Source organism: Danio rerio, chromosome 4, assembly GCF_052040795.2.
Source record: "Danio rerio strain M-AB ecotype USA chromosome 4, GRCz13ab, whole genome shotgun sequence".
NCBI lineage: Eukaryota > Metazoa > Chordata > Actinopteri > Cypriniformes > Danionidae > Danio > Danio rerio.
In genome coordinates this window covers 50,129,847-50,146,454 of record NC_141024.2, presented here as the reverse complement: position 1 = coordinate 50,146,454, position 16,608 = coordinate 50,129,847, and the positions used below count along the sequence as shown (strand labels likewise).

At 37.0% G+C, this 16,608-nt stretch overlaps 1 protein-coding gene across 2 annotated transcripts in view; it reads left to right on the top strand.

The window, feature by feature from the left end:
* LOC141381691 (uncharacterized) overlaps nucleotides 1-9,898 on the top strand; it is a 30,732-nt gene extending 20,834 nt beyond the window's left edge. For both annotated transcript variants that reach the window (XM_087249478.1, XM_087249479.1), the window contains exon 4: nucleotides 9,622-9,898. In XM_087249478.1, coding sequence (XP_087105604.1) covers nucleotides 9,622-9,668 — 47 coding nt within the window. In that variant the 3' untranslated portion in view covers nucleotides 9,669-9,898. The remainder of the gene's footprint in view (nucleotides 1-9,621) is intronic.
* Nucleotides 9,899-16,608: the final 6,710 nt, after the last annotated feature.

The window sequence follows — 16,608 nt, the reverse complement described above, 5'->3', positions numbered from 1 at the left end:
ATTTTTAGCACTAGTTCATCTTTTTGACCCTAAATCTGGCACATACTTGCGAGCATTCTTTGTTTCGTTCTAGCCTTAAAAAGTGTTGCTAAAGACTTTATGTTGAGAGTCTATAACCTGAAGTTGTGGTGATTATCATCACTTGAATTTGTGGCACCTTCTGTATTTCTCACTCAGGTATATAATCAGAATTACTCTTTTAACTGTTCTGATGAACTTCTTCTGCCACACTTTGCAATTCGTTGGTTTGAGCTTTGGGATTTTCTGCCTCCTCTGTTTCCCGTTAACTTTCTCTTGTTGGAGTTTTTTCATTTGGCTGTCTTGTGCTGTGGTCCCGATGGTACCCAGTTGATGGCATCCCCTTTGGTAACCTTGGCATAAGGTCCATTTCTCCTGACTTCACTCCACTTTCTCCAGAACACCTCAGATATACTCGATCACCGGATTAATCTCCTGCTTCTGGTTCTTTCTGGTTTCCTGTACAGATATCGCTTTGCACATGGCAGTTAGTTTCCTCATAAAAGACCAAACCTCTTTCCAATGCATTAGAAATGTTCTCCAAACATTCCACAAGGTTAAATAGGAGATTACATGCAAGGGTCGACCCAATAATACTTCATGCAATGTTAGTTGTTTGTTTCTATCAGTTTTCATGCAATCACTTATTAATGCAAAAGGTGTATTATTTTAACACATCTTGTTAAACTAGGCCTTGATGAATCATCTTCAGCTCTTTCAATCATTCCTTACAATTATGTGTAATTGCTCAATTTTCGTGATTTCCAATTCTTTATCAATATATTTACTTATCTATTCACTGAATCACATATCCACTTATTTATCTACTTAATTACCTTTATTTACTTTAATTAACTTTCATTACTCTAATTTATTTTTAAATGCAGACACATTAAACTTATTTCTGAAGGTATTCCAAATAGGAGACTTACTTCTCTTGTCTTAAATATAGTAACTGTTTATTCTTCCCTGCTCTGCTGATGGAATTACTTTCACTCATCTACCACAACTGTTATTTCCAAAAGTTTGTATCTCTTGCCCTAAGCTAGTTTTATCATATCACAACATCCACAATCAAGTTCTTGACTAACCCATTAGATCTATTGTTGTTCCTCTACTCACATTCTACTTTGCACAAATGTCACATGTGGACAACAATTCAATAATTACTGCATTCAGAAATGAGATCATTATCCTTGCTGCCCAATTTTCCTTACCACTTCACCCTTGATTCAAACCATGTACATCACCAATGACAATATCTAGAAATACTGTTGTATCAACAATCTGTACTTCCTATTATAAAAATCATACCTATCTTTTTTGCTTCCCTTTGATGCTACACATAATCATAAAGACTAGTACGTTGTTTATTTGTACTATAATCTAATTAAGGTTGTGACTCTATACTAGTGTTAGACCTGCTACCCTATTTTCTTGAATGAAAAATCAATTTCTTATTTATCATCTTAACAGTTATTATTGCATCTAGATTAGATACAGAATCTTGTTAACACTAAACCCGTCATCCCTAAAAAAATGTTATTTATGTCTTTTACTTAGCTTGAGCTAGATGTACCTACAGATAACTAAATTCTACACGTCTATTTTACTTTAAGTGTAACCAAATGTCTACCCTCCTCTGATAATTAACTGAACAGAAATCAATTAATTACTTTAACATATTTGGCATCCAAACTAACAAATTTAAGTACAGTGCATGTTAGGAACCTCTGCTAAGAAATTCTCTATCACTGACTTTTCTTAAATCATAAACTTTACAACATCTAGTTTTGGCTGTTTTGACTAATGCCATAATCAAAATTTAAATTCAATTCAAATTCAAATAGAATCCATTTTATTCGTCACACAACCGAATTAAAATTGACTTTAATTAGAAATGCCTTAACATATCTAAATGTTTCCAATATTACTATGTTCTCAAAAGTTTCAATAATGCCTATTCCAGCATAGCAGACCTGCATCTGGTTTAATTTTAATTAATCCTCCCTATGCTGGTTAATTTTGTTTTCCCTTAATGTCCTGAACTGTTAATCATTATTAAAATTTGACACCTAAGTAATTTTTTTATTTCTGAGCTATTTCTTATTTTGCATTTTATATTATTACCATTTTTCACTTTTCAGCATTTTCAGCTCCCAATTCCTTCCTTCTCTCACATCTAACTGGTTATTCATAAACTTTTGTTGTAATTTTTTATCAGTTGACTGAAAAATCACTGGATTTCTTTATAGGTTCCTCTCTATCTGATCTGATTTTCTCCTTTAGTCCTTAATTCTTTTTTGCTTTTAATTATTTCTTCACATATGTAAAACAACCTGTTTCCTGTTTTTAAACACTTTTCTCTTTTAAATATTCTTTTAGTACATTTAGAATTGTTACTTTTTGACCTATTCAGTATTGAGTTCATTTTATTTTATTTTATTTTTTCTTCTCTTCTTTAAGTATAAATCACTTTTCTGTTTTAATCTCTGACATATTTTTTCTCTCAAATCTTGGTTTAGTTTACTCAAAATAAGTTTTCCCCAATTTTAACTTAAATTTTTAACTCCATCAACTTCTAACCCAAATTATTATTATTATTTTTTCAGTTATCAAAAAATGTCTTTTATTATCTTTTTTTATCACCACCATGCATTATAATTTATCCTCTTATGTTCAATAATCTCTATGAGTTAACCTATGAAAATGAACCAAAATAATCTAACATTCTTCATAATTTATCATTTCAACCTTACACATTTAAAGTTTCATCGTACATTATCATCTAAGACTTTTCACAGTTTACATGATACTTTTCTTTTATTCACATTGATAGGAGTCTGATTTGATACAAGAATGGGTAGCTACACTTTTGCTCTTATTTTGCCCTCTGAGTGGTCACATTGTAGTCAATTTGGACTATAGGTCGACTGCTTTGAGATGGACTGCCAGACTCCCCCTCCTCACACCCTGAGAAGACAACTGGTTCAAAGATTGGTGTAGTCTTTTCTGTGGTGTCCATATCAGGGCACAGTGTTTCCCCCTTCTCTCTTAGTGCTGGCTTCTTTCATTGAGCTGTTGTAAAGTTCTGGTGGAGCGCTTTTTCTCTTTGATCAGTTCATCATTAGCTTGTTTGCCTCTTTTTAGTGTCTCTGAACATAAGTAGCCTTTCCAGTCCTCAGTAATTCCTGGGCATGCAGTGTCTGCCTCACTGCTTTCACAAATGTCCACAGCCAACAGTTTGTCCATTGTGTTTTTCAAACACCTTTTCCATCTGCCAGTGCACTCAGAGATGTCTAGTAGGTAAGAGACCACAGTCCCCCAAAGTCCATCCCTATGTCCTCTTAATTAATATATGGAATTTAGCTCATAAAAGTCTTTCCTTCTTTCCCATTTTTTTTTCCATCAAATGAAGACTCCTCTCATCTATTTTCTCCTCTTTACGGTTTAACAGTTTATTTTTCTCTAATTCACAATCATTTTATCATATGTAAATGTTTAATTTTCTATTTCTTTAGTGTTCTTCTAAATAATTTCTTTAGCTTCAGATTATGCTTTACTTTACATTTCTCCTCATCTATGCTAGTGTTCCTTTACTAACCACTCATTTTTACATTGTAACATTTTCTATACTCAGTTTCTATTTTTTCACTGCTTACATCAAATGTTTCTTCTGTTTGCCATTTGTCATTATCTTATCTTTTATTTTCTCTGTCACATATTTTAGTATTGCATTTTTTATTTCCATATCTGTTTTTCCATACCTGATTTAATTCAACAATACTACATGGTGGCCCAATATCTGGAATAACTGTTAAAAATCATTACTGCTATAGCTCAGGGTTCATATTAATTAAACTCACATATTTATTTACTAAAAGCATTTTTCATTTTTGGAAGTGCAATGCATACTTATCAATTTAGCTTCTTAATGCATAAACTTTAACATTTATTTTTCAACTCATTCTAACGCATTCTTTAACATTTACCTAGCTCCTATAATTTTCATCTAAATCACTTTACTTTACTACAAATAGATGATGGCTTAGATCTTATGTAGCTGACTTTGAGAAAGATGAAACAAACATTTGTATTGCCCTTAAATACAAACAAATTCTCTAAAGTCAATTATTTCTTCAAATTGTTACTGCTTTTTACTTTTTATCTTATCTGTTCAATGTGCCTATATTGTAAGCATATTACGTCCATTTTTATCCTTGAAACAGTGGACTTATTTTTTCTATTTCTATTTTATTCTTTTTCCTTTCCGTAATTTGAGCTTTTAGCTCTTAGGTTTTCTTATACATTTCTTATACATTTTACAGCTTACACATTTTCTAATTAAATCTTCAGTTAATCAATATTAATTTTTCAAGTTTTCTTTTTCTTTCTTATTCTCAATCAAAGAACTAACTTATATGTTTTTTATTCATACTTATTTAGTAAATCTATTTGTTTATTAATACATTCTTTTACTCCATACTTCCTTTATCTCTATATATATTGATCACTATGGCTTCATTTATTCTTTTTCATTAGTAAAGTTTCAAACTCTTTTCTGTATAATATAACTTTATTATTAGTACTTTCTCATTTCATTTATCTTACTATACTACTTTATAATTTGTCTATTCATTAATAACTTATATTCTATCCAAATTATTCTAAAGTCTATGTCATTATTTTATCTAGTTTGATCTCCTCTCATTAACTCTCCTCTTCTCTGTTTCCCTAGTGCTGTAAATAGGCAATCTATTGTTCACACATGGACACCATAAATCTCTCTCTTACCCCCATCCTGGAGCAGACTGTCTTTCACCTGTTGCTATGTAAAGAATTTAAGTTCACTCTGCCTATTGTTCTTTTTTAACATATTCAAACTTAAAACACAAAGATAATTTCAGAAAAATGTTTAACTATTATATTATTCTGCCTTTTACTCTGTGTCTTTCAAATGCAACATGTTCCATTAGTTTTGATTTAAGAGACTCCTCTCTTTATATCATAATCTCTTCTCTTAAACTGCATCAATCACTATTCCTATTGTTCTTTAAATCACACCACACATATGCAGCCCTCCTTTTATATTATAATATACTATAATCATTATTTTAACCTACTCCTTATTGAAAACATACTTTTAAACACATTCACACTTCTAATCTTATTACTTTTCCTCTTCTCATTCACTCCTCTCCTCCACTCAGTGTAACAGGAGCTGCATCCCCCCATCCTCATTCCATTCAAGGAGGAGGAAGGCAGTCTTCTCTGCCCACCAATGTGGACTATTTTGCCACAATCTGAAGCAGCAAATACACAAACACTTCAATTAAATAAATACTCTACACTACACTCCTCTTGAGTGACCTGTCCGAGCAGCCCTCTAACCTTAGAGCGGTAACCACAGGCTTTCGCCTACCCATGCAGCCCTTTGTTTATCTCCTCAAACAAAGCGGTATCGTAGGTCTTAGCGCGCATCTCTCTATTTTAATCTGCTTTAATCTCTTAACTGTTACCACACATTAAGGACTCTCACTTAAAACTTATAAATGCTCTATGCATTTCTTACATCATTATTAATTTCCCAAATCTGGGTAACAGTTACTAGTGATTGTTTATCCTATCCATCAAGGCCCACTTAGGAAAACACAGATCATTTGCTTACCTTACTCTGCTTTAATCTCTTAACTGTCACCACACATTAAAGACTCTCTCTTAAAACTTATAAATGCTCTATGCATATCTTATATCATTAATAATTTCCCAAATCTGAGTAACAGTTACTAGTTAATGTTTATCCTATCCATCAAGGCCCTCTTAGGAAAACACAGATCATTTGCATGCAAATTACTCTTTTTCTTCTGTTATTCAAAACCCCATTTTTCTTTAATATCTTTTTTACATTTACTTTTAATTCTTTAAAGCTGGAGAAACAGTTCAAGTGTATTTACCTGTACAAGCAGGTCCTGGCAGAAAAAACACAAACTAATAAGCATAAAATCGCTTACCGTTTTTTATTGTGGCCACATATTTGTGTTTTCTCTCCAGTCCAGCATGCACAGCAACACCAGTCCTGCTCCTTTCCAGCCCACCCAGGGACGCCAAATGTGGTGGTTTTCTTGGTTTTTCTCTTACTAAATCAAACTCAGTCTGGAGGTTATGAATATCAGAAGAATATACTTTATTGTCGACAACAAAGGAGAACTTTCAGGAGACCCCCAGTAGCATCTCTGTCTGAAAAATTCTGACTCACTCAAATTCTAGCCTGTTTAAATAGTCTTCTACACCAGTTTTTTTCTTTGTTCTCCATATGTTACACAAGATTCCTCCTACTTTAACCCCTGACCCAAACCTGGTAACTATATATCTTATCCATCTATACGTCTCTGTTTACACATGTGTTGCTCTATTCTTATCCATTTCCTGAGACACCTTAGTTGCTTACTCAGGCTTTCTCCCGCTCTCTTCTCATCCACTTCTCGTGACCCTTAGTGGTTTCCTCAGGCCCTTTCCCCTTACATAACACTTTAATTGTTTTAATGGTAGGCAAATCTACAAGCAGATTATACACATATAATTTGAATATATAGATTAACTTCACACTTTAAAGAGTATAAAATCCACTTCACTTCCTTTCTTCCTTCCAGCTGATTTGCACTCAGCCTTCTCCCCCTTTTCACTCACCTAACTCCAGTAGGAGTTCTCTCCCTGCCCAGGCCCCCTTGTCACCCCCGCACCCTGTAGGACTTCTGTAGGACCCCCCCCCCCCCCCCCCCCCCCCCCATGGCTCTGGCCCCCGCAGGGGCGTTACCCCGAGCTTCGATTCCCGCAGGAATACTCTCACTGCCCTGGCCTTAGCTTTTTATATTATGTCATTCCATAATGACATATAGTATAGCACTATTTATTTTTCTCTCTGTTTGATTTTATTTATATAAATTTATATCTATATGCACCCACGCATATAAATATGAATTTATATATAGTGCTGTCACCCTCACGCTCTGTTCCCGCAGGAACACCCCCAGAGCACCTATACCGCCCGTCACCCTTCAGTAAGAGTCTTCACCTCCCCCTCATCTTTCCTGACTCCTACTGGAGCAGCTAAATAGCTCACCCAACCCCGAGCTGTGACACGAGTCATGTCACCAACCCTCCCCGGCCCTAGCTTTTATTTATGTTTATTTTTGTTTATTTCTCACACTTATCTTTTATTTTTTAAATTTATTTATATATATGTATATATATATGCACCCACGCATATAAATATATATTTATATATAGTGCTGTCACCCTCAAGCTCTAACTCCCGCGGAGTTAATCCCGAGCACCGGACCCCCGCAGGGGTCATCCCCCAACTGCCATTTCCCCCTTCAGCTGGGGCTTCACCGACCATTCCTTTTCCCGACTCCAGCTGGAGATGGCACATACAGCTCTCTCTCCCGCAGGAGAGCCAAGAGCTTCGACTCTCGCAAGAGTCAGTAAAAACGCCCCCCCAAGGCCCTAGATTACCCCATTATATATTTATATATCTATATGTTTCATATAAATATATAATTATATATAGTGCTGCCACCTCCCAGCTCAATCTCCGCAAGGAGTGTTCCTCGAGCAAATTACTCCTTTGGAGTCCCTGCCCCCCCTGCCCCCCTTCACCCCCCTCTCCAGCCGGAGTCCTTCCTGCCCCTTCCCTTATAATGACTCCAGCAGGATTCCCGCCCACCCCATGGCTCTGACCCCCGCAGAGGTCTCCCCGACTCTCTAATCCAGCAGGAGTATTCACAGCCCAAGCCAACTCTGCTCGGGTTCCCGCAGGAACCTGTTTCACCCTTTGCTCCAAAGGAGCCCTCTTTACCTTTTCTTTTTCAAATAACTATATCCAGCAGCCGGATATAGCATTTCAAGCCTTTTGGGGAGTTTCTTCGAATACACGGCTGCTGTCCCGAGCTTCATGCATTTGGGGAGCTCTCGAGAACCACCTGATCTCGTACTCCCCTCACATGCTCTATGGACCTGGCGGGAGCCCTGGGCTCAACTATCTCCGAGCTCAGGGTTCTCTCCCGGGACAGCATGCCAAACCTGCTTACAGCTGTCAAGCAATATCTAAGTGTGAACTCTTGAAGTGAAGTTTTTAAACTAATTTCGAGAGGAGCACGTGATATAATTGACAGCAGCTGGCCACCTATCTACACTCATTAGTTAGCCAATCAGATCTATCCTAACCCACTATAAGTAGCCTAGCTAGACATTACTCCCTTATCTTCGTTTTCCGAAGAAACCCCCCATCCACCCCTTTCTCCTCCTTTTCTCTTTTACAAAAAGGGGAGCTCTCGAGAACCACCTGATCTCGTACTCCCCTCACATGCTCTATGGACCTGGCGGGAGCCCTGGGCTCAGCTATCTCCGAGCTCAGGGTTCTCTCCCGGGACAGCATGCCAAACCTGCTTACAGCTGTCAAGCAATATCTAAGTGTGAACTCTTGAAATACAGTTAAAATGACCTTTTTGAATGAAAAGTTTAAAGCAGGGGTCTCAAACTCAATTTACCTGGGGGCCGCAGGAGGCAAAGTCTGGGTGGGGCTGGGCCGCATAAGGGATTTCACCAAAAAAAGTCCTCAAATGTCATTATTAACAGTTTTAATTATTTCTTCTGAACATGAAGTGTCCTGAACATTAATAGAACATTAAGTGAAGATTATGAACAGTTCTTCTGAACATGGCATCTTTTGCCTACTTCTTGCTGCCAGAGACTTGACAGCACTTCTTCTCACAAATCTGAACCACATTTGGCTTTAGAGCGGAAGCAGGTGAGACCCTCAGTATGGCTTGAAGATGATCATCAAGTCTACACCTGTACTTTGACTTATTGAAGTCCTAGGGAAAAAAGTGGGGGAACTCACTCAAAACTTCCATTCCCTCACCTAAAAAAAAAAAGGCGTATATATGTATAAAAAAAACACCCCCACCCCACTCCAGTCACATCAGTCTGTACCAGTCTGTATCTACCTATAATATCAACACAATCTCACGGCAATTTGTAACTTTTTCATTTAGTGGCTAATTCGTATGAATTCGTACGATCTAATTCGTACAATTTAGTACGATTTGCTTATCCCCCAATGACGGTTGGGGGCAGGCACGTGCACACATAGGGCTCAACCTGTGCAGAGCACATGCCCGTTTTAGTCTTGCATAGAAAGTGCCCTTCCAAAATGATCAAAAGTGCCCCCGCGGCGCGACACACTCTCAGTCCCACCCTTCAGTAGGCGCGCAATAACACCGCTCTTGAGTACGCGCACGACAACACAGCTGATCAGAACGCGCGCGACAACGCGCATTGAGTAACAAGCGCGCTGTGTACGGATAGAATCAGCGGAGCGGGGAGCGCTCTCTCTCCCCGCTCCGCTGATTCTGTCAGAGTACAGCGGTCGGCGCGGGCCACAAAATATTGCACTGAGGGCCGCAAATGGCCCGCGGGCCGCGAGTTTGAGACCCCTGGTTTAAAGTTTTATTGAGATGGATTGTTGGTGATTGTATGGTGTTAGGTCCCATGTGGGAACTGTTTGTATGTGTGTGTTTTTTTTTTGTGTGATTTTTGCAGAGCCTGCATGCATGATTGCAGATTGGTGGGTGGGTCATCCCACCTGAGACTCATCGTGGGGTGTTATAAAGAATTCGGCATTCTGTCTGGGAGAGCTCGATTAGCCGGACGTCTCTGCTTGGTGCTTTTGATTTGTTTTTGTTTGTGTTTGGATCATGAGCTCAGTACACTTCCATACACATGCTTTTCACTACTGACTTTCACCTATACTGACTTTGATTGCATTAAATACTTTTGTTAATTATACATTTTGTTAATAAATCATTTCTCTTTTCAATTTACCTGGTCCGTATTGTCTCTCTAATGTTGCAACTTTGAGCCGGTTGTAACATATGGGTTTTGGCCAGATTGGGTAGCAAAACATGAACAAAGGAAAATGAAGGAGACTTCCGGTTATGGTAGCGTTAGGGTAGGACGTGGTGTGGAGAGCTCCCGAATAATTTCACTTAAATAACACACCCTAAAGACCCTTAGCGTAACAAAAGTACTTTATTTAACATAATAAGTTGATAAACTTCGAACATTACAACAAACATGCCGAATCCAAAGAAAACGGACAACAAAAAGGATGATACACACGACACGAGGCAGCCACTATCCGAACCCCCGCCCTGGTTCCATGCAGAAATGGAGAAAGGATTTCTCAGAATCCAGGAGTTAATTGACGGACGCCTGAGTAAATTTGCAGAATCCGTGGAGAAAATGGGTAACGAACTACAATCGATGAATCTGAGAATGGTGGAGGTAGAAACTAAACAGAAGGAGACGGAAGAAGCGGTAACGAGCCTTCGACGACGAATTCTACGAAATTGAAAGAGCTCACCGCACTTTGCAACGACGACCGGCTGAAAATGGCAAACCGCGGGCCATTCTGGTTCGATTCCTTCGGTACGGAGACACACTTAAGATCCTCAATGCGGCCAGAGAAAAGGGCAAGCTCACCTATGGCAACTCTAGCATTATGATTTTTCGGGATATGTCATCCACCCTGTTTAGAAAGCGACAAGAATTCAGCGCACTCAAAAGACAGCTACGCAATAATGATGTGTCTTACGCCGTACTTTATCCTTCGACGCTGAGGATTCAGCTGCCTGAGGGACAAAGATCTTTCAACTCCAAGGCATCGGCAGAAACTTATCTTCGACAACATCATCCACATCTGCTTGTCGGATAAGACACTAAAACTATTTCGACGAATCCCGGATCATCCAACTCTAACGTTACCTGAACAATCACACCAAACTATGCTAAAAATATACGGTGGATAACTTTTCTCTCGGATGAACATGTAAGAACTTAACGTTAACTCTGTCAAGAGTGATCTTTATATTGAAAAGCTGGCAAGAGAAATATATGTTCATATTTTTGTTCAAATGTTTACTAACTTGCATATTTCGGATTTATCACTTGTTCGTAGTGATTAATACGTTGCTTTAAAGTACATAATATAAGTATTTGTAGGGATATACATAACTTTTTAGGGAGCTTTAAGTTTGGACAAGAAGTCAGGTCGACTGTATGATGCAGTGCACACTCAGTCATGGGGGTTTAAAGTTTCACACTTCGTTTGGGGAAGTGGTGGCAGGGGGGATTGGACAGAACACATATTCGATTTATTTAGGTGTTGGGCTGTTTAACCATATGTTCTCAAGGCACTTAGGAAATAAAACATTAATTTATAGTTAATGTCAGATACACTGAAATATAAATATGTGACTTGGAATGTTAACGGTTTAAATCAAAGACTTAAAAGAAAAAAAGTAATATTATACCTCAGAAAGCATAATATTGGAATTGCCCTTCTACAAGAAACACACTTGACTGATCCCGAACATCTAAATCTTAAAAAGCAGTGGTCTGGACAAGCTTTTTTTTCTTCCTTCACATCGCAATCAAGAGGGGTGGTTATACTTATTGATAAAAACGTTCCCTTTAAAATGGAATCTGTTGATAAAGACAAAGCAGGCAGGTATATTATTTTAAGAGGAACGATTGGGATGCAAAGAATAACCTTAGTAAATATATATCGTCCTGAAATGGAAGGTGCCGATTTTATTCACAATATATTCTTTAAATTTGTTTGCCCAACTGCAGAGCTGATAATTGGAGGAGACTTTAATGTAGTTTTGGACCCAGTGTTAGATAGATCATCTACTAAACTGTTACCCTTAAGTCAAGTTGCTAAAGCTCTAAAATACGAACTTTCAAGTTTTAATTTAATAGATGTATGGAGATTTAAGAATAAAACAAGAAAAGAATATTCCTTCTACTCGCATAGGCATAATAATTACTCCAGAATTGACTACTTTTTTGTTCCAAAAGCGAAGGATTATTTGATTGAATTGTGTGAGTATTTACCAAGAATTTTGTCAGATCATGCCCCGTTACTTATTTCAGCGCAATGCTCTCTGGAAATGTCTAATTATAAGCTTTGGAGATTTAGTGGCCATTTACTAAATAGCTCTGACGCATTAAGCTTCATAAATAATAATATAGAAAATTTTATTAGTACAAATAAAAGTTCTGCTTCTTCGGGTGTAATCTGGGAGGCCATGAAGGCATTCTTACGGGGTCAAATCATAGCTTTTTCTTCCGGTAGAAAAAAACAATATCAAAAACAGTTACAATCACTTGAAAAAGAAATCTCAGTAATGGAAAAGGAACATTTCAAGAATAAAGATGATCAGCTGCTTCAACAATTGCAGTAAAAAAAAAATGGAATATATTATTCTATCATCTAAAGAAGCAGAAAATGCACTTCTCAGATCACGACAGAAGTATTACGAAGCTTTTTTTTTTTTTTTTTTGTATAGCGCTTTTACAATGTAGATTGTGTTAAAGCAGCTTCACATAAATGGTCATAGTAACTGGAACAGTGTGGTTCAGGTTTTAGTGTTTAAGTTCAGTTCAGTTCAGTTTAGCTCAGTTCAGTGTGATTTAATCATTACTGAGAGTTCAAACACTGAAGAGCAAATTCATCGATGCGTAGCTCTACCAATCCTGAACCATGCGAGGCAGTGGCGACAGCGGAGAGGGAAAAAAAACTTCACCTGATGGGAGTGAAGAAAAAAAACCTTGAGGGAACCAGACTCAGTTGGGCACGACCATTTTAATTTCTCCGCTGGCCAAAAGTTTTGTGCAGAGCTTCATTCGCCGTGGTTTAGGCTGGAAGATGGCCTCAGCGAAGACTCGTCTGTCCCTGGAGCGTCGCTGGAATATGGAATCCTTGGGATCATCAGGTCGCTGGTCTTGGATCCAATCAGTGACTCCGCATAATCTGAGGACCTCGGGATGAGTATCCCCAGGTGAAAATAGAGAACATGGAGATAAGATCGGGAAAGTGCTAGCATGGCAAATAAGAAAAGAAGAAATTAGTAAATCTATACCTAAAATATATACATACGAAAATAAAATTATTAAACACCCCAAATTAATTAACCAAGAATTCTTAGATTTTTAAAAGTCACTTTATAAATCTCAGGGAATAGAGGAGGCGAAGATTAAAATGTTTTTAAGTAAATGGGATATACCAGTCTTAAGTGATAATGATCGAGAAGAACTTGAAAAAGAAATTTCGAAAAAAGAGATGCAACTTGCAGTCACTGCTCTAGCCGGGGGTAAAACACCTGGGTTAGACGGGTTTTCGATGGATTTTTATAAAACTTTTTTTTCTAAATTAGCAGACCCGTTGTTTTCAATGTATACAGAGGCAATTCATAAAAAAGAATTACCAGAGACTTTAAACCAGGCTTTAATCACAGTTCTTTTAAAACCTGGCAAAGATCCTAATCTATGTGCTTCCTATCGGCCAATTTCACTGCTTAATTCAGATTATAAAATTCTTACCAAAATGATTGCATTACGTTTAGAACGGGTACTGCCTAGTTTAATTCACATGGACCAAACTGGATTTATCAGAAATAGATCCTCTTTCGATAACATACGGAGGCTAATGAATATTATTTATTCAGCAAAACAAATAGATTTTCCGGTGATTGCTCTTTCTTTAGATGCAGAAAAAGCCTTCGACCGAGTGGAATGGTCTTATCTGATTGCGGTTTTACAAAAAATGAATTTCGATCCAAACTTTATTGAGATGATTAAGATGTTGTATAGGAATCCATCGGCAGCCATCTGACTAATTCTGATGTATCTGAACATTTTTATTTATCAAGAGGAACCAGACAGGGATGTCCCCTCTCCCCGCTACTCTTTGCTCTAGCGGTAGAACCCCTGGCTATTGCAATATGGACACATAAATCAATCTTTGGATTAGAACTAGGAGGTTGTATAGACAAGATATCATTATACGCGGACGATGTGATGCTATATCTAACTAATCCTGATTTATCTCTATCTAATTTGTCTCAACTCTTAGAAAACTTTAGGGACATATCTGGCTATAAAATTTATTTTAATAAAAGCGTTATGGTGCCATTGAATTCGGCTGGAGCGAAAATACCCTTAGATAACATTCTTTTTTTATGGAATACTGAAAAAATTGTTTATTTAGGACTAAATATTCCTTCGAAATTGGAAGAAGCATACTCTTTGAATTATTCCCTACTACTTAAAAAGGTAATTAGAGATCTGGAAAGATGGAATCCACTAGCATTATCACTAATTGGCAGGATAAACTGCATAAAAATGAATATTCTTCCTAAATTTTTATATTTGTTTCAGACCCTCCCTATTTCTATCCCACAAACGTTTTTTTAGGAATCTCAACAGCTCAATTAGAAATTTTATTTGGAATAAAAAAAACTCCTAGGATTAAACTTAGGACATTACAGATGACATCCAAAAAAGGTGGACTACAACTTCCCGATTTTTTGTTTTATTTCTGGGCAGCACAGATGAGAGCAGTGTGGTTTTGGCAGATGGAGGGTACATTGTTACCCGCATGGTTACAAATAGAAAAATATCATGCAAGGGAAATACCTTTAGATAAGGCCTTATTCATTCCTTTGAATTGTGTTATGAAGGCAGTTAGTAACCCATTCATTAGGCATACTTGCAAATTGGGGTTTGTAATCAAGAAAAAAAATAATTGGCTACTTTCAGTGTATAATAATACTCCGTTTCACTGTAACCCATCTCTTCCTGAAGCATTAAGAGATGGAATAACAAAATACTGGTATAAAAAGGGAATACAGATGTTTGGAGATTTATAAGAGCAGGGCGTACTAATGAAATTTGAACAATTGAGATCAAAGTTTTCCCTTCCTGTTAAACATTTTTTAAAATATATTCAGGTGAGACACTAATTATCACAATGCAAAAGGGTAATTTAGGACCTCTATCTTCCCTCCCAATAGATGCTATTATAAGAAAGAGAAAAGAACCCAAAGTATTTGTGTCTTATATGTATAGCAACCTTAACGATTTGTATGGTATGGAAGTGTCATCTTCAAAACTTAAATGGGAGAAAGATTGAGAATGCATTTTTGATCAAGATACTTGGGAACATATCTGTAAAAGTGCCTTAACATTTTCATTTAATAATAGACATACATTAATACAGTTTAATATTTTACACAGGGTATATTATACACCTGAACGATTGCACAAAATAAGTGATTCATATTCAGAACATTGTTCTAGATGTAAGATTGAGGTTGGTACATTATTTCATATGTTTTGGACATGTTCCAAACTTAAAACCTATTGGAGAAATATAATACAAACTATTAGTAAAATTGCCAATGTTAACCTTTTACCTGATCCAAGATTTATGTTGTTGGGGGATGAATCAGTTCTTCTGTTCGGTCAAAGGAAAAATTTACGTTTAATTAAAATGGCTCTGATAGCAGCAAAGAAATGCATTGCTATACATTGGAAATCAGTAGAACCACCAAGTCATATTGTATGGCTTAGAGAACTTTCTTCTTATGTTCCTGTTGAAAAAATAATGTTTAATCTTAAAAGAAAAAACTCTTAAATGTTTGAAAAGACTTGGGGTAAATTTATTGAATACATGAATAACTTGGATGTTACATTGACTGAAAATACTGATGGAAAAGTATGACACTTCATTGCTTTAATTCTGTATTTGTCATTATTGTTTGTTTATTTCCTCTTAATTTACACATCAGCTCGATGTCTCACAAGTATGTCTGTTTAAGTGTTCTGTCTTGTGAGGGTGGGAAAGGGGTGGAGGGTGGTTAGAAAAGAATGTTTACATGTATACTGAAATTACTCTGTAAATTATTGATGTGAAAATAATAAAAAATATATTGATTAAAAAAAATCCATGTTGTACACTGTCATTCAAATATCAACATGTGAGGCTTCCCTGGAGCAGAAAAAGAAATGCTCCATATTTACACATAAGAGCAGACTGCACATTTTCCTCTTGCCCAGGCAAATACTCATTCACAAAGCAAAGGAAACCTCATGAACGGGGCAGAAAAGTAAAAATATTAGTTCAACAAACTGGACATGTACAACACAAACTTTCAAAAGCGAAGGCTAGGCCAGCTACATACCTTACAAGAGGCAAAATAGCAAAGTCAATTATGCATGGACCCAGTCAATAATTCTATAGCACACTTCAATCAACACCTACAGAGCAGCATCTGTCTGGGAACATGAGTAAATGCCTGAGTAAAAAGTATTAAAAGTGATAACCTCGGAAGTCCGCAAAAGGGAAGCCATTCACTCTGACATCCTGAAAGAAGTACACATAATACAATACTCAGAGAATGTGACAATTTACTTCAAATTACCAGGGTACATACAGTTTTCCAGTACAGACCACTTCTCTGTTTATTTGTACACAGAGCGTGTTATCAGCTTTCTTCAACATCATTTGCGATTCGGCCCGATCAGCCGAATCGTGTGTTATACTATGCACTCGTTCTTCCAGGAAAGTCAAGTCAAGTCAAGTCAACTTTATTGTCAATCAAACCATGTAACAGTACATTACACAGCAGACTGAAATTGCGTTTCTCCCATACTCCAATGTGCAATTTAAAAACAAAAATA